Source organism: Hipposideros armiger, unplaced genomic scaffold (genome assembly GCF_001890085.2).
Source record: "Hipposideros armiger isolate ML-2016 unplaced genomic scaffold, ASM189008v1 scaffold_489, whole genome shotgun sequence".
Classification (NCBI taxonomy): domain Eukaryota; kingdom Metazoa; phylum Chordata; class Mammalia; order Chiroptera; family Hipposideridae; genus Hipposideros; species Hipposideros armiger.
The window spans coordinates 721,360-745,414 of NW_017731839.1; the positions used below are offsets into that span (position 1 = coordinate 721,360).

A 24,055-nucleotide genomic window follows, 5' to 3' on the forward strand; every position below is an offset into this window, starting at 1 on the left:
TTCAGCTGTGAGAGAGGTCAGGCAATTCAATAACAGGGTGATACGAATCAAATCAAAGTTACTCTCTGAGAACTTGAGAGAGAAAAAGGCACAGTGCCTGGCAGAAAGAAGGGATACTGGGGGAAGGAACGATTATAGACGTCTGAAAACGAAAGGTGTTTGATTGCTGCTGAAGGATACATGCTAGTGACATGAGGTTAACCTGAGGAGAATTGGGAACTCAACGGAGAAGAGGTGAACCAAAAGCTATATGATGAACAAAATGCTGTATTTTAAAACAGCTTTGTTAATTGTGGTGTTAAAAATAAGTTGGAAAGGCGTGCTGCTGGCAGTAAAGATAACACTTGGTAATTTGAATTGTAATACAACTAGAAATGTGTGATACATTATCAAGAAATAACATAACTTGGTGACTGAATGGATGGGGTTGTGACCTAGGAGAGGGTGAGCAAGAATCAAAGTTTATAGCAAGGTGTTTGAGCGTGAGTAGGAGATGGTGTCCTGAGTACCATGAACCAAGTGTGATATTACAAATCACTTCTGTGAACCTCAAGCTACGAAAGTTCCTTAGATACTGCTTATAATCCAAACTTGCCCCACTAACTAGGCAGGTATTAGGAAAGATAATCACACAATACTGTAAAGTTCAGAAAAGACCATATCATAACAAATGTGGATAGGTTAGTTTGAGGAAAATAATTGTTAAACTTAAAAAGGTGGACAGAACAGGCAAGGGTTAAATCGCTTAATGTCCTACAAAGAACTAACCAGAGACATAGCACATCTCTAACAAGCAAAGGGAAAGGCAATACTAGGTCTTTGCATAAAGGATCAACCTCAAAAGCAATGCCTCTACTAGTGGACTGTCGAACAAAATTGTGTGTGCATCACGACAGGGACATTCCACAGTCACTGGCTATTGGGCAAGCTGCTGCCACCACCCTACACACAAACACACCATACTTAACACCTTGTCTGCTTCATTTACTATGTCTCTTTACCAGCAAATTATTACTAATTTGCTCATCCTAAAAAAGTGCGATAAATCATTTGATGATGTAGTAAAACATAGAGACACTAAATATTCCACATGTCCCTCCCTCAGGCAGGGTTTCTGCTGCCTTCTCTGCAAGAGCAGTGCTGATGAGCCACACCTCTCTCAGGACACTTTCCAGAGAGCATAGTAGTGATGTGCCTCCCCCTAGACTGAGAGTACCTCAAGGGCACGGACTGTGGCTCTGACCTTCTCCTCTTACTTCCCCCAGTGACCAGCACCTAGAATGTGCCTGTTACATGTTTGTGGACTGACCTATAAAAAGTCCTTAGAGTAGGGCTTTAGGGAATTAACATTACTCTAACACATGAGGTGTATCCCAAAGAGGCTTTACAGCCTTTGAATGAAATAACCTTGTATCAAGTCTCTGGGTTAGCTTTTGGCAAGTCTTTGCATAAGTTCACCTTATATCAAATTCCACTAGAGCTGATGACATGCTATGTTCCATTTGTTTTATTTTAATGCACCTTCTAAAGCTTCTTGGAGTTTCTGTCTTATTTCTGCCCTATGTTTCTGTCTCTGTGTGTCTGTCTCTCTTTTTTCTTTTGCATTAAAGCTCTTCCATGAGCTATCCATGTCTGTCATGATGACTTTTGAAGCTAGCTAGGTGAGAGGTATAAAATCTTTAGATCTGGCTTGGGTGAGTTTACATCCTCTTCCTCCCCACTTTTCAAGACAGATAGCCAGTAACCGCTCCAACACTTCATCCCTCCTCCAACTGGAATGGTGTCCCCTCCTCAACTGATCTCTATCTATGTTAGTAATTCTCATCTGGGTTCTCAATTTTGCTGCCCCACCCTCACCCCCACCAGACATCTGCCAATGTGTGGAGACATTTTTTTTTTTAGCTGAGCCATCCTGCCACCCGTTGGCAGCTCGGTGGCAGCTCAGCTTGGGCCAGGAATCAAACCGGTGACCCTGTTGCTCAGAGCTCAAACTCTTGAGCGAGCTCTTAACCAACTGAGCTACTCTCGGCCGGCTCGAGACATTTTTTATTGTCATGACTGGGGGACGATGGGTAGAGGTCAGGGGTGCTGCTAAACTGCTACAATGCACAGGATAGACCCCTACAACAAACAATTATCCATCCTAAAATGCGAATAGTGCTGAGATTGAAAAAGCCTGATATTTAAATTGAGATATAATTGACATAACATTATACAGAGGGTGCCCAAAAAATGTATACACATTTTAAGAAGGAAACTTGTATTAAAATTGTAATAATCAATATATACTGATAACAAAAGACGAATACAAGTCACGTTTGACTTCTGCAATTACAAGAGGTGCTCACAGTGGTTACCATCAGCATCCAGACACTTCTGATTATGGCAAACTACTGCTTGAGCAACGCTGACAGAAGTGTCCACTTATAGACATTTTTTTTGGCACCCCCAGTATTAGTTTCAGGTGTAAACAAAATGCTTCTGTATTTGTATGTATTGTGAAATGATCACACAATAAATCTAGTTAACAAAAAATTTTTTCTTGTGATGAGAACTTTTAAAGAAAAAGCCTGATTTGGGTTAAGGAAACCAAAGCAATCAGGAGAAAATTCAAACCATTAAAATTCAAATGAGACAAGAAAGAGGTAATTCATTTTAGGGCAATATAGTAAAAAGGACTTAAGAAGCCAGGACAATTTGGATGCAAGTCACACCTTTGCCATCAGCAGTAGTAATACTTACATCACAAGGTTAATGTATGGATGAAATAAAATAACCTAGTAGGTGCTAATAAAAGTGGGCTGCTTGTCTTCCACATCTGTCCTTTTCAGACACTGGTAATTCATAGGGTTTGTTAAAAAGACATTTTTTTTTCTTTTTTAGTGTAAGTGACTTATCTCTGAGGTTCTCCCAGGATACAATATTTTTATGAATTGAGAAATCCTCAAGCTGGAAACAGTCCTAGAGGATCTGCTCCTAAATTTAGATAATGTTTACTCTTTTTTTTTTTGCTACAAAATGAACTTTTATAGCACAGAATGCAAATGAAACCAGTGTTCTACGTGTGTGTTTTGATCTCAAATGAGGAAGGAAAGTTGTCTGTCAAAATATATAGTTGACATGAATTTTGGTTATTTATTCCATCTCACAGGTGGTGTGAAGATTTTTTTTTTAAGCTAAACTGCATCATGTGTATTTGGTCACATTTAAAAACTCAACCACTATTTCTCAAGTAACTCCCATTTCATAGGTCTCTGATGTCTCAACATTTCCTGTGACTTTTAACATGTTCAACTTGACTGATTTTCTGACCAAAACATGTGTCACTATTTCAATTGGCTAAGGACAAAACTCAGTGTTTCCTTAATACCCTGGTAAAGATGTTATAAATAAAGAAAAACAAGTCTTTCACCTTGAGTTTTCTGCCTGTCATATTCTAATGACCTACTCTGTGGGTAAGACAGAAGACGCAACAGTAAAGAGGATATGCCCTGTATGTACGTGTAAGACTGATTTCCACGTACAAAGGAAAAGAATGAAAGTTTAAAAACATTTTTTTAAAGCTTCAAACATTTGTGCAGTGCATTTCAAGTGAAGCTATTTACTGATAAAAATCTAATCTCCTTCTTTTCCCCCAGAAACATCTCTTCTAAAACTTTTCATAAGATGCCTCATTTTAAAGCAGCTTCACACTTTAAATTTTCATTTAACTAAATATCATGTGGGTTTTCTTTGCATAGTTATATATCTGAAAGAGCTCCTTCCAAACTGGGGTTCACTCTTTTGGGTTCAAACATCCATCAGTTAAAAATGTGAGGCAGAAAATTATTTTCTTAAAAAAAAAAAAAGGGTTGGAAAGGAATGAAGAGATTCTAGAAGTTGATATAGACAATGACTTGCTGGAATGATTGATGACGAGTAAATTCATTCACATTTGTACAGTTTTATTCATGGCAAAGGAAGGAGGAGACAAATAATAAAGCCACCAGTTGGGTGCGTTAATTGATGTCATTTAACCAAAGGTGTGAGGAGCTGGCTTGCACCCAATCACAAGGCCCAACTGTGCTCAATTCTGCCCAAGTCAAGAGTTCAGTGATAACATGTTGGGAGCTTGAATCTGATGATGGTGGGCAAATCTGACAAACCAAAGCTTTTACCCTCTCCCCTCAGAGAGCTTGTTTACCATGGCATATAGCACACCATGGGCTATAACAATATCATGATGTTACTTAACGTAAATATGGCATGAAAAAAGGAAGGAAGGAAAACACAAAGAAAGGAAAGGAAAAGGAAAAGAAAAAAGAGAGGGAAAGGGAAAAAGGGAAAAGGTCAGAAAAGACAACTGTTAAACAACATAGCCTTATAAATATTTTTTTGAACGGATCCAGATGAATTAGATGTAGCCAACTGCAGGGTCAGAGAAAGATGGAAAAGACATGTAGAGCCAGCGAAATCCCAAGAGGTTGCTTCTCTCCTCTAATTTCGGCAGGGCCCAGAGGCTCCTGGCCGTGCTGCTGGCCAATGTGCCTGCTTAGGCATGCACACACGCCCCAACTCAGGAGACAGACACCAAAGGTCTGTACTATTACCATAACAGGGCAGAGGGAACTGCGCCCGATTTCTGAGCTCCCTTCACACTTAGAACACTGCATGGTTAAGTTCAAGTTTTGTGTGCTTTACCTGAGACAGAAAGATAAGAACACTTTCCCATTTGTATTTCTATCTCTGTGACACTCACCACAATCAAGAAGCTGTCGTAATTCTGCTGGGCTGCTGGAGCTCTGTGTTCTGTATAGAGTTGAACATTCCAGACCTGGGACACAAAACAGACTGAGTATGCAAAAACACAGCTCTCTGGAGAACCTGTGAGCCTGCTGCCAGAAAGGCATTCCAGTTTCCATCCAGTATCTATTCTAGATGTGTACCAAATATTCTTGGAAGTCCACTCCTCCTATTCATCTTATCTGGCATGTCAATAATTTTGGCAAAATCATCTGGCCACTAAGGAGCAACTTCATTTATTAAATTATGGAGAATTTAATAGTTTCCATACAGTAACTGCATGTTAACAGGCAGTTAGAATTCAGACCAAGGGTACGTCCCCAGTACACAGCAACGAAGAGCTTGCATGTCTCACACAGGTAGGAAGAAACGTACTTAATGAATGCCCATAAGACAACAAATTTTAACACCCACGAAACAAGGATAGAGCAAGTTAACTGATTCACCCCACCCGTCGGATTACCTTTCTTTTCAATGGCTTCCAGCAGCTTGATAAGGAGAGGTGGAGCAATGTCAGGAGGGGCAAACTGCTCTGCAAGATCCTGAAGGGTCAAAGCTGCAAGTAAACAAAACCGTACAATTATGTTTAATCTGGGGTAATCAAATGCATTAGACAACAATGGAGGAAATTTAAATACACAGTAATTTAGTTCTATCTGGCAGGAGTAAACGCAGGCCTGAGTAAGAGAGAGCCCTGTACTGGGGCCTTCACTTTAACAGGCTCCTCTCTGGCCCTCCTCCAGTTGTGCCTCTTCCCACAGCGTGATGAGTTTGGGGGCCAAGAGGACATGGCCTTTTCTCTCCTAGCACACTCAGAAATATTACCCAGAATCCCTAATCCTTTGCCCCAGCGGTCTCTCAATACCTCTTCCCACGGTCTATCCTCTCCAGGGCAGATCTCCCTGCTGGGGTGCCCCCTTAGGCCCAAGGAGTGGGCTGGGGCTGGGTGGAATGGAGTCTGGATGTGCAAGGCCCATGCAAAGCCTCGTTCTGGGGCAGAACTCAGAGCCCAAGAAATCGAAATTCAAATCTGGCTTCCTGGTCATTGTGAAGGAATAACTGTTCAGGCTGAAAGGTAGAACAGGTTGTATCCAATCGTTTAACATGATTTATAACTTTAAAATACTCAGACACAGAATAAGGGGGTCTTCTTTTGTACTCTTGTCCGAAGCCCCAAAAATGTCACGGGTGGGCCCAGTATCAGACCCGGAAGTCAATGCGCATGATCACTGGCCACTTGACACTCAAGTCCCTGTGTACCTGCTGTCAAAGCCTTTATTTGCCTATTTTGGTTAGTTAATATCTTAAGGAATGTGATCCTTTCATAAAATGTTCTTCCATGCTCTACTTACCGTATTTGCCGGCGTATAAGACGACTCGGCGTATAAGACGACCCCCTAACATTTCCACTCAAGATACAGAGTTTGTTATATGGTCGGCTGTGTGCGATTTTGCGAGTGTGGTAAAATCGCATAACAGCAAAATCGCATAACAGCCGAGCATACACCCAGCAGCGCTGCTGATGCCTGAACGGTATGTGGAATGAAGTGGGCGGGCATCGGGAGGCCACTATGGCACGGGGCAAGCACTATGGGCAGTCTATCTGAAGTGTACCTGGCGTATAAGACGACCCCCCACTTGGAGGCATATTTTTCAGCGCCAAAAAATCGTCTTATACGCCGGCAAATACGGTACATGTTTTGCCAATTGCAATGATACAAAAGAAGAAAAATCTAATTGGATGACACTTACAAATAATGTTCTTCAACATTACATTGCTAATGTATTCACTCCAAAAACATATGAAACCATTTTGAGTAAAAATTTTTCCTCATAATATACCAGAAGAGGGAGCTAAATCTATTCACCTCAAATTTCTCAAACTGCAAAATATAGGTAAGTGATAGTCTTTTTGAAAATATCTCTATGTGCAACCTGTTTATTAGCCATCAATTAGTAATTATTTAAACACTTAAGGTTCATCACTGTGTACTCCTATCTAGGAATAGACAGTTTTATATAATCAAAGAAAGAGAAATATTTACAATTTTGTTTCAGTGAGATTTTAGTGATGTGATTATTATAAGCCATATATCAAATTAACCAAATTTTTAATAGGCCTGTCTTTCTAATACTGAGTTCTCATAGAACATAGAACAGATTTATGATACAAAAATAAAATAAAATTATGTAATTACATTTTTACTTCAGAGAATTAATGACCCTGTATCATTTTACAAACCCTACACCCTGTGTTCGAAGACCCTTTTAGATTGCAATCTGCCCTGTGGTAGACAGATATGTGTGATCTTGCACCGATCTCTGTTAGCCATTGCAGCTACCCAGCAGACAAGGGCAGAGCTAAATTGTGGAAGAAAATCCTAGAGCAGCACTGTCTAGGAGAGCTTTCTGCGATGATGAAAATGTTCTAAGAGCTGTGCTATCCAATAAAGCAGTGACTAGCCACATGTGGCTTCCGAGTACTTGAAATGTTGCTACTGTGATTGAGAGATTGAACTTTTAAATTTGTATTGATTAAATTGAAATAGCTATATGTGGCTAGTGACCACAGTATTAGAGAATGCAGTCTTAGAGGCTGAGCAAGGGCAAACTTTGTCAATAGCAGAGGAAAGATGCCTGAGTTGGCTTTGTGCTAGAGACCCCACTACAAAGCCATCCCTGAGGACCAGGCATCTGGACATACAGCTGACATCTGAACTCTGGGCACGTAGTGTATTATCACTCAAGTTTCCTGGGTGACTTTGTCCTAGTGGAATGCCACTGGGATACATTTTCGATTTCATAAAGGCAGGACAGACATGCCATTTCTAGACAGTCAGTATGCAGAGAGCTGAGTGGGAACTGTATCTATCCTGTGTTTCCTTTACCTGCCTGACCCTATGGATCGCCTAGAGAATTTGCTAGGAAATCAGTCCCAGGCACTACCACAAAGCCCTGGAATTGGAATATCCAGGAATGAAGCTAGTAATCTGTTTGGAGTTAGTACTAAATCTTAGGACATGCTGTTATGATAAGCAAATTCATATGGGTGACTCCCTGAAAAAAATCCAGCAATGACATGCCCCAAATTTCTAAATGCTAAAATGTGAGTATATCTGAAAAGCACTTAAGATACAAATGTCTTGAAAGTTTCATATAGTTTTTTTTAATTAAAAGCATTGTAAAAATAAAGAAAAACTATAAAATGAAAGAGCATACTCTTTCATTTTTGCTGATTAGCTATAAACTACTTCCCCTTGCCTTCCAAGAGTATCAGCTCACAAAAATATCTTCCCCTCCTAAATGCCTTCTACAGCGAACAAAATGAAGTTACCACCCTATCAACACAGGTAACAAAAGGGAAACATAAATGCAGAGACATGTCATTAATCAGGCTTCACTGTAGTGTTTCTCCTTGGCCCTCTGGAATTTACAGGCCTTAAGCACACGCCACGATGAAAGCTGAGGAGTAAATGCTAACTACACGGACATATCCATCCAACACTTAGCCAATTAACAGGCCCAGTTCCACTTTCCTTTCTCTCAGAAATTAAACAAACATTTTGTTTTTAAAATAAGAAAAAAATTCTTGAAAGTTGGCAACTGAAAATGGAATTACTTAATAAAGATTATCATCTCCTTCTAGAATCTTATCAAAACAATCATTTCTGCAGGAAAATATGAAAGTTAAATTAAGTGATAATGAAAGAGTTCACCTAATTGTGATTGGAATATGCACCCAACAGCTGTTATATTACTGGGTTGGCTAATGCTACATTTAAAAGGGGTTCCAATTCTCTGTTTCTTCAACTTAAAGAAGGAAAAAAAAAAAAAAAGCAAAATCTTTTTTTCCTTAGTCCTTCCAATACTTCTTTAGCAAAACAATGGCAGTCTACCTTTTTTTTACAAAGTATTTAAGTTACAAAATATCACTTGTTTCACTCAATATAGTGTTACGTGAAATTTCTGAAAAGCACTGCGATAGCTAGCAGGTACCTAGAACATTTCTCAAAGTGCACACCAGAATACTTTACAAAGGAAAAAACTAGACGTATATAATAGGAAGTATAGCACTCCTTTTGTAATATACTGAGTGAATTTCCTACTGAATTTTTAATCTTGAAAAAAGCTTTATTACCTAAATGTATGAATCAACACAGCTGATCAAGGTTTTGCAATGGGTGTTTTAAAAGGTAAATTTTACAAGGAGAGACGATTAAAAAAAAAAAAAACGACACAAAAAACAATGCAAAGATTTCCTGTTCTCTAGTATAATATCTGTGATTCAATCCATTTCCCCTTTAAACCATTTGAACATAGGGAATGTGGGAGCCCTACCCAAGCAGCCTTTAACACTCACGTCTACTTCCAGCAGCATGGTCAATCAACATGAAAAATCTAAAAAGTATTTCTAAAGCAAAACATGAATTATTTCAACAATCCTAAAATCAACTATTTCATTGTATTAAATACACAAGGTCAATATTTACTTTTCCATTAGATCCCATTTTAAGGAATTCCAACAGGAAATGACAATTGCTAGGAATTACCAAATTTGGCAAGTAGTTTTTTGAAAAGTCATGATAAAGCCCCATATCATCCAGTTCCATAAACCGAAACATAATGGAACTAAAACACATATGTACAACATATATATAGCTCATATATGGTGATTATCAAACATTACATAAATTAGCATGATCCTCATAAACTTCGCACATACAAGCTCATTACATTTCAGATTTGTAAACCTGAATTTTTATACCAGGCCGATTTTTATACCTGAATGAGGAACGCTTTTTAGCTGTGAGTCCTGCAGTAGCCCGCGTATAAGTCTGGAGAGCAAAGCCCACTCTCAAGAATCTGGGTGAATTTGTAGATTCCTCTGCTACAATCCAACACCAGTTTTGCAATGAGCTGAATCATTTTTCATCAGAAGAAATCAGTATTGTGAGAAAGAAGACCAAAAAAAAGAAGAAAGAAAAAAAGAAAAGAACAGAGAACAGAAAGGTCTAAAGGTAGTGAAGCCAAGACATGCATTGTTTCGTAAGAAAAGAGAAATCAGTCTTCAACACTGACAAGAACGCCAATGAACTAGGTGTCTCAGGTTGTAGAAAGAATTTTTGATGACAAATCAGAGTCTGCATTTTCCACAAGTTCTATTTTCCCCCCTTTGCCCTGGTGACAACCAATCATATGGAACAGAAGAGAAGCCTCCTCTCCAGATTTAGGCCCTTCCCAAACCACTAACATGGACAGGCCTGAACAGTCCTTGGGCACCAGCGGTGTGTGGGAGACAGTGGCATTCCTCGCATTAAATGGTGCCAACACCGCTACAAAGTGCAAGATGAAACCAGCACACAGCTGCACCTTTGGGAGGCGTTCTCCATAAAAAAAGATATTTTAGAGTTAGTGCCTGGCAGGGATGAATGGAAAGTTTAAGCTGAAATTCTGGGACTCCAGAGGCTGCCCAAGCCAAGTATTTCATTACTGATGGAAGTAGCTTGGAAGTGGATGAAACACTGCCACTTACCTTTTAAAATCTAATACAAATACACGGAAAAGAAAGTGTATATGCAAAGTGTGGATCGATGTTATTATAAACCAAGATGTTTGTCTAATCATTGTTGCTAAATCAAAACTTTATTTCTGTCCGAAACAATGTCTCATTATTTGAAATGAAAAATGTACATTCTAGTGGGCAAAAATTTAACGAATCCTAATACTTTTCTTAAATAAACCTTCTAAGCATGCTCATACTTTATTCCTATAACGGTTAATACCCTGAATGTTTAAACTTCTTAAGCTCTATGGGCAAAGCTGTAACAAATACTGGCTAAGATATCGAAGCTAAAAAACTAAAACAGCAAAAAACCAATTATGGGTTCCTTAATTTTAGAGCACACCTGTTTAATCAGCAGTAGAGAAATTATTAAAAGCACAGGTTTAAAGCCAGAGACCTGGATTTTAATCCTGGTTTTGCCACTTACTGAATGTAATCTTGGGCATGTTAATTAACTTGAACCCCAGTTTCTTCATCTGTAAAATGGGAATTATTAGTGTAATAAGTATTCAATGACTAATACAAATAAACATGGTAGGCATAGTGCCCCTTATGTAGAAGGCACAAACTAATGAATAGCTATTATTAATTTAGAATTATTCATGTAAACTTTTTCATTATTATTAATAGATTTTTTTAAATACCCAATTGCAATGGCAAATTTTAAGACCAGAAACTATTAAGACATAAAGAATTCTCAATACTTTTTAAAGATGGCAAACCAGAAGCATATTTGATAGACACTTTCATTCTGCCTTTCATATAAACACACTCAATATTTTCAGAAGCCATATCTAAAATACTACATTATTTTTAATATATTGCACTCTCCTATAAGGGCTATCATATTAATTTATCTGAGTTATTAAAGTTCCGTTTTCCAAACATAAAAGAAAAATTAAGTTGGAATGATATTAAATTTGGTGGAAACAGGACTTCTTTTTTTGGAGGGAGGAGAAAAATATGGACAACTGAAAATGGAAGTAAAAAGAATAGATGGGAAATAAATCTTCAGCCATAACTACATTATTTCCAGAGATAACTATTATAGTTGGAGAGAATTGAAAGAGTTGTCAACAAATTTTAAACAAGTTAGCAAATCTTTTCTGATGTCCTAATTAGTCTTTAATACCTTTATCTTCTCCCACTTATCTCTTCTGCTCTACAGCTTAAAAACCAATGAAAGGGATCTGAGATTCTCTGCCCATTTAGTTTTACTTCTAGACAACAGACTAGTATAGGAAACAAACAGCAGGCAAAGATCTTAAACATAAGCAGACATTACAGCTTTGCTTCTGATGGATGGATGGCCTCAGTTAAAGCCTTAGAGTTAAGAGATAACTGAAATGCAAGATTACATTTAATCTTTTGCAGGGCTAGCCTAATTAATTGTGATTCTTATCACCTAAATTGGAGTCTGATTTAAAGATTATCATTTACAGTACATAGCAAATTAAAATGCTGGGCAGGTGGTAAATGGGGAAGAAAGGGACTTTCTCCTCTTCCCATCAGGAAAATAATTTATAGTGGAGTCCGTGGGATCTAGGAAACTCAAGATTTATAAGGGTAGTTGGTCTTTTGGTTTGTTAGCTTAGGAAGATTTCATATGAAATGTGACAGAGAGGCCCCAAAAGGAAAGGCAAGGAGGAAAAATCTCTCCCTCTTTCTCTCTTTCTCTCTCTCTCTCTCTCTCTCTCTCTCTCTCTCTCTCTCTCTCTCTCTCTCTCTCTCTCTCTCTCTCACACACACACACACACACACACACAAAATTGGTGCTTGGCCATTTGTTGAATGAACAAGTGAATGAATGACTATTACTGAACATCAATTAGGAGCCAAAATCCCAATAGTAAGTATTTTACAGACATGCTTTTATTTATTATCCACAGCATTTCAAAGACGGACAGTCCTTATTATCCTGAATTTAAAGGTGAGAAAACTGAGACTTAGAGAAATTAAATAATTTGTTCAAGGTAACAAAGCTTATAATAGTGTCCCTAAGTTCAGGTTGGACCTCTTTCTCTCCACCAGTCAAGGAAAGATGACTGTGATGAATTTCCAAAAACTTCCTGCCAAGTCTTCCTAATTTAAAGGATAACTGTGATAAAGGTGTTACATAACACACAGATATCTGATGCTTGATCCCACGAGTAGCCATAGTACTTTCTGGTGTGTGCAAGTCAGGCTAACCAGCTTTGCTCTCTCCAAATAAGCAAGTCAGTACAATTCTCCCTCACTACAAAATATTTTGAAATGCAGATAATTAACACTGCAAAGAGAAAGCAATGAAAGCCCTTTTAATAACACGAGAGAGGTGGGGCTCCAGGTGAGCCAGCTATCTGCCACATGTCTCGGGTGAACCTGTGAAGGCATTCACTTCTCTCTCATTTATATCAAATAATAGACTTCACTGTCAAATGTGTAAAATGTTAGAAATGTTTACAAATAATAAAAGCACGGTCTTCCAATGTATCTTGAGAAGCCCCAATCTCTCAAGAATTAAAGGATCCTCTCCGATCAGGAGAGGGCAGAGGTAAGAGAGGAATTGGACAGAAAGCTATTACTGGTGAAACTAGAGACGAGAAAGAAGCGTTTTGATCTAGGCTGGAACCTCACTAACTGTACAGAAGCAGGGCGTCGGCTGACCAAGGGGAGAGTGCAGAGAGTGGGGAGCTGCCAAAGAGGTAAATTTGTCCAGCTTGGCAGGACAGGCAGTTTTAAGAAAGCCTGGATGGAAATCAGAGAAAAGAACCACGCTCCATTCTAATAACTACAGAGAAGGCAGGGTTTTTTTCTGACATTTTTAAACATACTTCTGAAAAGTTCAAAGAACTGTACAGTGAATGCCCATATATCCTCATCCTAGATTCCACAAGTAACATTTTACTCTGTTTTGTTACCTACCTATTCATCAATCTATCTTACTTTTAGGGGGATACATTTCAAAGTTGCAGAAGTCATTTGCTATGGACTGAATTATATCTCCCACCTCCCCAAATCCATATGTTGATGTCTCAGCTCCCAATGAGATATTTGGAGATGGGAGCGTTGGGAGGTAACTAAGTTGAGAGGAGGAGGAGGTCATGAGGGTGGAGCCATCGTTATGAGATTAAGGCCCTTTTAAGAAGAGACTTCACAGAGCTTCCTCTTTCTCTGCTGTGTGAGAACATAGAGAAGCAGCTGTCAGCAAGTCAGGAAAGAGCCCTCCCAGAACCCAACGATGCTGGCCCCTGGATTTCTGACTTCCAGCCACCTGAGCTGTGAGAAACAAAATTCTGTTGTTTAAGCGACAGGACTTTGTCATGGCAGCCTAAGATGCCCAACACATCAATACACTACACCCAAGGGAGGAAAGAAACTTTAAGTTTGGAAGAAAAACCAACGTCAAATACCAGCTCCGGAGGTATTTAGTAAACGTCTTCTGTGAGTCAGAATATTCCCAAGGACAGTGCTTCCTAACTTGAATGTGCATGTTAATAACCTGACTCAGAAGATCGGGGTGGGCTTCAGGGTTCTGCATATCCGGCACGCTCCCAGGTGATGTCCATGGTGCTGGTCCTTGGCCCACACTTTGAGCAGCAAGGGTTTAGGATGAGCCCACCAGTCACAGAGAGAAAATTCAGATCACAGTCGGAGACAGAATCCTTACGGTTAACCTTCATACTTGTTGCCTAAATGCCTTGGGCTTCATGGGTTGGTCTTACACCAGATCCCAGCAGCCCAAGGTCTGAACTCATGTCAGGCTGATGATGCTCACTACCGCGGAGGGTTTGGCTATGAAATCTAATCAGATCTGATCTGATATCTAATTAGATATCCAAAGAGAGAGATTAGTGGTACAGGCTCTGCTGCTCAATGCATCTATGTACCCTTGTGTGGAGAGGGTCACGTGGGTCAGAACTTGCCAAGGTCCCACAGTAACTTCAGGCTTCCTTAGCACCCAGTTCTCCTGAGGCCCACACCAGAGCTCTTCCCACCTCCCGCCACATTCAAGAGGACTCAGCTGTTTAAATTTGGTGGAGTTGGGGGACAGGAGAGGAATAGGAAATATTGGAAAGGCTGATCTGACAAATTACAACTACTACTGGTAGTTCTCATGTATGTAACACTTAGTATTGGAAACTGCTCAGCGCTTTGTGTGCTTTATCTCATTTAATCTGTACAACCTCGTGAAGTCCCCATTTTACGGAGGAGGAAACTGAGGCTTAGAAAAGTTAAGCAAGTTGCCCAAAGTCATGCCAGCAGTAAGTGGTAAAGGTAGGATTTAAAAAAAAACTGATCAACTTCAAAACCAGCCATAACCACTCTGATTCTTGGTTGCCTTTTTAGGCAGATACACCACATGACGCCATTCCGGTGGTTACAAAGCCATGAGTCGAGGTTGAAAAACCTTCGCAGGATACGGATGGAAAAGCATTTGGCAATAGGAGACACCCACAGTCACAACCCTTAGTGACAGGCGGTGTGTTTGTTCAACTCGAGCTTGGAGTGGAGGGCCATTTTCTCGCCATCACCTCTGCTTTATCAGGGTTGAACTCTTGCCAGTCCACTCAGCCAGGCTAAATATTTTCAGGACAGCATTTATTAAATATTTTCTCATAAGGCTAAACTAAGCACATTCCTCCCCAAGGATGTAATGGGCTTTATTCAGCTAAATATAGCTGGCTAGAGTCACTTTCAGCAAGGTATGAATGTGTTATTCTGGTCAATCATTGGGTAGAGAAAGGGCCCAGCAAATCATTTACAAATACATATATTCTGTAACTTATATTTCAAAGGTTCCAAAATGAAATCCTAATAAGACATGCTTAATGAGCAATGAAAGAAGTTTAAGTGCTCATGATTAGAGAAGGAGAGAAGAGAAAGATGAACTACCTGTGGGGCTGGGTTGAAAAAAGAAAATAAAGGCAAAAAAGACAAGAAGCCAGAAAATAACGAATAAAAAGCTGCTTATCAGTTAATACAGAAAATTTACATAAGAAAATAAGACAGTATTTTAGTCAGATATTTTCAATTAAAAAATTTTTTAAAATCACTTATATAAAACTAAGCTATCCGTACATTGTAAGGATACAATTTTGAGGTGTAAACACAACCCTCAACAATTGTTGAGGAATCAGTTTTAAAAAAATGAAGCAATATACTATCAGTACCTCAGACAAATGTGATTAATTCTGGCGGATTAATAAATTCTCATATCTCATAATATACTCTGATTATCAGTGAAATGAGCAAGAAACTATTCACCTCTCAGCTAACGAGATTCATGGACTTATTCTGGTTCTGATTTTCTTTTTAAGGATAACAATTTTAAATGGGTCAATCTGGGTGGCAGTTGGATCATATTAAATTCTCAAAAAAGTGCAGGGTAATAGAGCACTATGCTATTGAGACTTTATTTGTGGCAGACCAACCTACCCTTAAAAAACAATACCAAAACTGTAATATACAGGAGGCTGATAAACCAGAATCAAAATATAAAATATATACTGATTACAGAAAGAAAACTGCCCATGTTCACAAAAAGATCCTCAGAAATAAGCTACAAACATATAGCTAGGTGATATCCGAGGAATGGGTATGTTTTCATAATCGCTTAAGAGTCAGTAGGGAAAAAAGGTGGCTATGTCAAATAAACTAGAGCTAACTGGTGAAAGATAAGCAGTGAAGTTAAAAATTAAGCTGGACCCAGATACGGAACTACTCAATCAGCAATTTTAACCAACATTTGAGATTCTTGATAGAAAATGTGTTGGTAACAATTTGTAGATAGCACAGGACTAAACCTTCCCAGCAAAAAATGGGAATTATAAGGAAAATGTTGGTTCCCTATAATGAAAATATCTGTGATGTTGTTGATAAAAAAGTACCTAGTGGCTCAGGCTGGTGGGCAGCCCAGAGATGAAAGCAATCACTGATGACCGCAGGGTATTCCTTGATGCATTCTCATCTCCAAGTCGCCCCTTTCTTTTCTCTTTTCTTTTCATTAGTTTCAGGTGTACCAAGCAACATAATCGTCATTTACACCCCTCATAAAGCGATAACCCCCCTCCCCCAATCTACTACCCCTCTGACATCTTCTATACCTGTTACAACACTATTGCCTATCTTCCTTATGCTATACGTCACCTCCTGTGACTATATATATATATATATATATATAATATATATATTTATTTATTTTTCCTTATAGCTGACATACAGTATTATTCTACTTCAGCTTCAGTTGTACAGCGCATTGAAAGTCTCCCCTTTCTTAACAACCTTAACAACCTATGCCCCACTTCTCTGTTGCGCCACTTCTGCCTTCAGTTGAAAGGGAAGTGATAGGGCCTGAACCATGGGAGGGAGTTTTGTACATTTTGTTCTATCAGATTAGGCCTCAGTAACTTTATGAATTATGAGCTGTCAACTTCTTTTTCATGTGCTATAGAATATGCTTCTTAGAAATTGTGGCTATAAATAAAACAACAGATGTTTGCTGGCTTCCATAGAAGCTTGGGTAATTTTTTAAAAGGGGCTAGAAGTTAAGCAAATTAATTCAAACGGTTGTATTAGGCTTCCCTCTGTTGGTCACTCTTTGCATTATTCTTTTGAAGGCATAGATTCATTTTTAGTCCATAAAAGACTTTTGGGAGTCATTTAATGTAACCTATTGGACAAAATAGACAGGGGTTGATAACACTGCATCCTTTCTGTGACTTCTGTTTAAAAAAATATACTCCTTACCTATGCATTATTGTTACTATACTGTATGAAAAGCCACTGTGCAGTAGTAGAAAAACAATAGACAACACGTGAGGACATGAGTTCTGGACCTCTCTCTCTGCCAGTAACAGGTTGGGGCACTTTGGGGAAAACATTTACTATCTCTGGGCCTTCATTTCTGCATCAGTGATGTGGTATGGCTGGCTGTGCTAATAAGTTCTACAATAATTTCTAGTTCTTAAATTCTATGACTGGAGGATAAAAGTCAAGGAGATCACATGGCTAGTATAAAATTACTGAATTACATTTAATTATGAATTACTTTAAAAATAACACTATCTTCTCTGTAGCCACTACGTTATTGCAAATCTGGCAAAAATCACAGGAAGGCACCTGAGGGATGACTGGAGCTGGTACCAAGGAAAAAATTACTTCAAATATGGGGGAGGTTAAATTAAATGAATTACATTAAATAAATTAAAAAAAAAAGGACAAAATTTAATTCTATTTCATTGGGCTAGTTCAACCTATAATTTCTAACAGAGGGAGGGGAAACTTTTCCAAAGTAGTGTTTTCGAATGAGATATAAATTTCCACTCTGTCAGAAGGAACAAATTCAAAAGGACTAAAACGTCTTTCTGATTTCTGTATGTGAATCTAATAAAGACAACTAACTACATATTTTTAAATGTATTCCAAAGTCAAGACCACTACAGATCAGAGGCTAACTTTAACTCGGTTTCTATGTATCATGACTTTGGAGAGTGGGGGTGTAGAGATCATGAAACTGAGAGCAACATTAAGGTCTGGCCAAGGCGGTGGGGGGCGCATGAAGAGAGGATAGTCACTGGCCCAGATACTGCTCTAGTCGCTTAGGTTATTTCCTTGAGTCATGATAACAGCTTTGTGAAGGACACCAGTCTCATTCTGTATGTGGGAAAGACTGAGAGGGTAGGTGACTACATCAAGATCAATTGACCTTGTGTCTGGCATCAGATACCACAGCCCACGTCTGTCTGAATCTGGGCCCTGCACTTTCCACTTCATCTTTAATTTCGCCTATAAGGAGCTCTTTCTCCTGTTCTCCCTCTTGAGTTTTTGAATTCATGTGCTTGTAAACGCAGTCAGTCCCTTTTAAGATTTGAGATTTCTGATCAGGTACCCGGGCTCTAAGAGATAAGAGAATGGGTCTGTGCAGAAGCAGCTCATGATTGACACAGTGAGTACAGGTACCCATGGCTAAGACAGGAAAAAGGCTTAACTGGAAGGTGTGATACTCAGGGAAAACTGCTGTGTTTCCCAAACTCTAGATCATTGTAAGTTTTATCCATTCACCTCTGAGGGAATCTGGCATTCAGTCATTCAAAAAATAATACGTTCTCAAAAATGTGGTAGTAGGAAATAGTCCCAAATCACACAAGATCTGAAAGAATATACCAGACTACCCTTAATATTTGAGGTTCTCATTACTAAGATGCTAATAATAATGGCTAACATTTATGGTGCACTTAATATATGCCAGGTACTGTCCTAAGTTGCTTTACTGAAATTCTCATTATGAGGAAGGTTCTGCAGCCCTCCCCACTTTACAGAGGGGAAAACTGAGGCTCAGGAAGGTTAAGTGATTTGTCTAGGCTCACACAGCTGTACCAGTCAGAGCCAGGATTTAAGTGACAGAGGTTACCTGGTTTAGAAGACACAAAGGATCCCTTCCCTTCCAAGGGATCGTTACCTCCTAACTGTGATCCCATTGAGTGCCCTTAGGGCATATGGTTTCCTTAGAGACTGTACCTTTTCTTGGTGTAGCCCAGTGCACTCCCCTGGGAACTGGCACGGCACTGCCAAGAGCCAGATAACAAAGTTGGAAAGACAAGGGTTCTCTCGTTAAAGAACAGACCTGGAAAGCAGAGAGTTTAAGGACAGCCACTCCCCAACTGGCCCATTTCCCTATATAATTGTATTTTTTAAATTGTATGATATTCTACAAGATGGTGAGCATATCCAATCTATGCCCACTAAATGAGAGAACATTCCCAGGTATGGGGACAACCCTCTTCATCCTTGAAACTCATAATATGAGACCAGTGGTCTCCATGGTCCTGTCTTCTACCAGCTGATCATGCATTTTGGAGGAAAAGACACAGATACACATGAAAAAAAACACAACAGAATATACAAAACAACACCAAATAGAGTTTATACCAGAAATGCAGAGAATCACTTTTAGTATTCTGTAACGATGGGGTTCAAATACAAGCCATATACGTAATTTAAAATTTTCTAGGAGCCACATTGCCAGAAAAAAACAAAAACAAAAACAAAACAGGTAAAAATGAAATCTTTTATTTAATCCTATGTATAAAAATATTATCATTTCAGCCTATCACCAATATAAAAGTTATGAATGAGATATTTTACATTCTTTGTTCTTCTACACTCATAGCACCTCTCAATTCAGACTGGCCACATTTCAATGGCTCACTGTGACTGTGACATGTGGCTGGTGGATCCTGTACTGGGGAGCACAGACCTAGAAGACAGCCTTTAGTTTTTCTCAGTGAGAATTTGGTTCTCTGGAGAATGTGTTAGCTTTGAAATCAAAACTAAAAAGACATACAAAGAACCATATTCCTTACACTCCAAGAAGGTCAAATAAGAGTTCTATGTTCTTTACTCTCAGTGTGTACTGAGTAAAACAGCTTAACGCTACTGTAAAGGCATTTGGTGTGGGTGGACTGGGAGCTGGGGCACCTGCAGTGCTTGTTATACACTAAGAATACCAGGAGGCAGGTATCCTGGTATCTGTTACTATGCCCAGTGTGGGGTGAGGACATTAGGCAGACCTGTTAGTTGGTTCTTCAGAAATACAGTGATTGCTGTAACTGTTTCATCTGCGGGCTGTCGGCTACGGGTTACCCTTAAAACGAGCACTAAATGTGTCTGTGTGTCTCCTGCTTGAGGCAGTCTGCTGACTGCAGCTGACAGAAGGTCCCATTATCAGGGAACGGCTGCCACAGTCCAGCTATTAAGTCAGAAAATCTAAGGTCTGCGTAGGTTCACATCTTGACAGTATGAGCTGCAATAATTTCATTTATAAAATTAGTGATTATTAGCATGTCTGAGGCTGGCTACAAGATAAATGAACAGAGGTTAAAAGAAGAGGGGTAGAGATAGAAATGTGTACCTAGTATTGGAGGCAGAGGCAGGCACCTTAGGGAGCTAGCTGTCTTTCTTCCTGATAAGATGGTCCAAATGGCCTATATTTTTATAGCGCATCTTTCAAACTCAAAGTCTCTAACATATCCCTCTTTCTAGAACAAGCAATTTAATGAATCCATTCTTATAAAAACTTGGAAAATATTTCTCAACTGTGTTGGTAACAATAATAAGTGCATCCTGGGCTTCAAATTCCTGCTAAAAAGGCAGCATGACATGGGGCTGTGGACGAGGGTGGAGCGACTTAAGTGACACCTTGTGCTGTCACGTGCCATTGCCCTTTGCAGCAGGGGCCCATGCTGCATGCTCAGAGTCCTAAAACTTGACTCTTTCCAAGTACGTACATGGAATATGCAGCTTAAACTCAGCTCTTAACTGACACCTCTAAAAAAAAGTTTCACAGCTCCAATATCTGCTTCCAGTTTGGACCCAGAAGAGAAACTCTCTCCTTTAAACAGTCAAACAGCTATTGTTTTCTCCAAATGTAACAATATGTTTTATTGGAGGAAACTGCAAGTGGCAAGCCATTCCCAACTCAGATTATACGATAGCATTATACATTGCTAAAAGGTCCTGAATCAAAAATTATTATTCAGGAAAGGCAACAAGAAAAGAACAGAGATTTGCAGTGAGTGTGGTCCTCAGGCCTCTGGACTCTTTCGGGGGTAAGGCCTCGGAGTCTGAAGGCAGTGGGGGTCCCTGTGCCTGAGTTTCTAAGGCGAGGTTTAAAAAAGCCTACCCTCATGGGACAGGTGACAGAGAGAGCTTATCAAGTCAACAAGTTTTTCAAGGTGTCGATTTTCATGGTTTTGGGGCTTGGCGATGCAGGTCAAACCTTGCTATCATGTGCTACTTTATGATTACACCCAGGAAACTGGTCTCAGGAGGAAGTGTGCAGTCTGTAAAATTGTGTCCACACCGCCTACCTTAAACAGCTAGAAAAGATTAAATTCATCAAGAAGTGGGCTCAAGATCGCCAAGAGAAAGGAAGCTCAGGGAGGTGACTCATGGACTCTGTCCCAGACTCATCGTACCAGGACACAGGGGATGTGATCAACGAGCATCTGGTGAGTGGATGCATTTATGAAGGCGTCCATGTCTCCCCAAAGGTTTAAGAACGCGTGGTCAACAGGACATTTTGAAGATGACACTTATGTCTATGGCCCATTTGATATGCTTCATTAAGAGACTTTAGGTAGTTTACTTAATGTACATAAAAGAGCAATCACTTCAGAATTAATTTGATCTGAGTCAAATGACACCTCTGCTCTTTCCCACTCACCCAAGTGGTAAGTGTCTCCAGCGCAGGGACCTAGGGTGGGGCCTTAACCACTGCACTCTGTGCTGTGTGGATGGATGCCTGACATGGAAGCTTTTAATGACACTGGTTGGATTTCTCTAAGTCGAATCTTTCTGGACTTCAGTTTTCTTAGACATAGGCTATATGGATTGGGTTATCATTTCTAAGATCCTTTCAGATGCTCTATAAAGAATATTATGAATTGAACTTGCTGTTTGAAAATAATTGAATTGTTATATATTTCTGCTAACAATACTGAATATAAACCCTGAAATAATGTATCACCGAGATTTGAACACCCACAAGTTAACAGTCCTTTCCTTACCCAGAACTTGAAGATAGTGTATGAATAATTCAGAGATCACTGAAGAACAATAAAAAGATATTGTGGTGGTAGGAAAAAACAACAACAAGCAAGCAAGCAAACAAAAAAAACCCCAAAAAGCCCGGATAGCAAATGCCGTGTGCAGTGACTGAAAATGTTAATTAATGCGCTCTACAGAAGTTGTTTAAACAAAGCAAGTACACCACCATTTTGCAGGACACAAGAAAAAACATGAGCAGAACAGAAAAACGCCATAGTGGAGTACACCCGTTTTCCCACCCTAACTGGCCGTCATGACTATATTATTCCCTTTTGGGGTCTTTCAACACAGTGAGCCAAAGGCATAAAGAGGCCAATGTTCATTTCTAAGGGTCCGCTCTGTGTTCATAGAGGTTACTCCTCCATGGCTCTGTCTGCATTGCAGCAGGCTTGCTGTAGACAGGACATGAAACGTGTGTATAGAGGAAACTTCCTGGCTCCTCCTAACGAAGACACAGCTTCTATCATCCATCTGTCCACATTTCATTGAGCTATGAATCCCTGTACTTGCTCCTATAATTCAAAATGCCGAAGTAGGTAAATAATAAGGTATGGAGGTAAGCAGGGCCAGGCTGGACTGCGCAGCTCTCACCTCTTCTGGTGGTCCCACTTCAGACTGCACTGAAAGGAGCCTGCATCCCTGGGGCTACCTATCACTGTAGCAGCTGAGGAGACCCCACAAAGCATGGCTGCCTTTCTCTGGAGTGTCTTGAGGACACTCTCTGCCACAGGACAAGCGCCAAAGCATCACTGCCCCCCACTTGGCAGGTCACCGAGCTACAACAGGCCGGGTGAACGCCCTGACCTTCTTCAATAGGGAAAGAGAGGCCTTGGCAAGCTGAAAATCAGGAGGTTTATGCTGAGTATCTCTGTCTTCCTTTCCCGAATCTTTTTCCCAACTTGGCAATATTTTTCTTCCTCCATGATCCCCCTCTCTTGCTAATCCTTTTCCCTAATCCATGAGACTCGGTGGTTCCTCCTAACGAAGATGGTTAATGCACGAGACTGCTCAGCATCTCCTGGTCCCTGTGGTCTCCCCTTTTCCCCTCAAAAACTAGCCTCTTCAGGGAGGGTCTGATCAGCAGTCACACTGAAATGGAAATGACCAAGAAAGCTTCATAAGTTATCACACCAGACGGATCTGCTTGATTTTAATAGGGTCTCCAGCCAAATTCTTCTAATTGAAGAATTCTAGGCATAATCTCTGAAAACCCACACACACATATATAACTCTTTAGTACTTTGCTATGAATGAATCATTAAAATGGGTCTAAATAAGATAAATAAAACATTCCAGCCAATGATGGATTTTGCAAAGCTGGGACCAGATGATCATTTAGGACACCCAAGGACACCCAGTCATGCTCAATGTTAGCACTGCAACAACAACTTCAGGCCACAACAGTAAAATTAAGAAGTATAACAATAATACCTTAAATTTCTATAGCACTTACAATGCTACAGAATGCTTTTATACCCTCCTTTTTTTTTTTTTGGATCCAAGAGGGAGGGAAGGAGGAGGGAGTGGTGGGGGGGGAGAGAGAGAGAGAGAGAGAGAGAGAGAGAGAGAGAGAGAAGCACTAGTTTGGTAAGTTCAGGCTGATTTCATCAAAGAACAGTAAAACATCTAGTTGGGGTAATCAAAGTTGCTTTGAACAATGTGCTATTTTGCATAAACAGATACTTGGTTTTAAAGATTTCTGTGACTATGCTCCTATGAATTTGGTGCCCCATTCTTGCAACTGGGTACTTCAGAAAAAAGAATAAAACCAAGCCACAAAGGCACTCAGTTACCAAGCCTGCAAAGCCCATGTCTGTGTGGTTTTTTGATGTTATCAGCATTTGAATGTGAAATGCCTTGCAGACGGAAGTCCTAAACAATCACTTCTTGGGAATGTCGCACAGCATAAATCACGTTCCAAATAACATAAGAACATTCATAAATGTGCATATTATAATCTCTCCATTACAAAAGTGATTAATGACAACATACCAGTGCTAGAGAGGGAGTAGCTGTCTACCGTGACAGTATGTTTCGCTTTTGCCCTCTGAATCCCTTCACAGGGATTCCCTCCCTCTAAGGCGCAGGGGGGACAAACCAGGCTGGGACCCTAAAAGAATC

General features: G+C 39.8%; 1 protein-coding gene across 3 annotated transcripts in view; it reads right to left on the reverse strand.

Moving 5' to 3' along the window:
• Positions 1-24,055, reverse strand: part of PIK3R1 (phosphoinositide-3-kinase regulatory subunit 1) — an 88,034-nt gene that overhangs the window by 23,589 nt on the left and 40,390 nt on the right. For all 3 annotated transcript variants that reach the window (XM_019667250.1, XM_019667247.1, XM_019667248.1), the window contains exons 3-4: positions 5,246-5,338; positions 4,739-4,813 (exon numbers count right to left, since the gene is read on the reverse strand). In XM_019667250.1, coding sequence (XP_019522795.1) covers positions 4,739-4,813; positions 5,246-5,338 — 168 coding nt within the window. The remainder of the gene's footprint in view (positions 1-4,738; positions 4,814-5,245; positions 5,339-24,055) is intronic.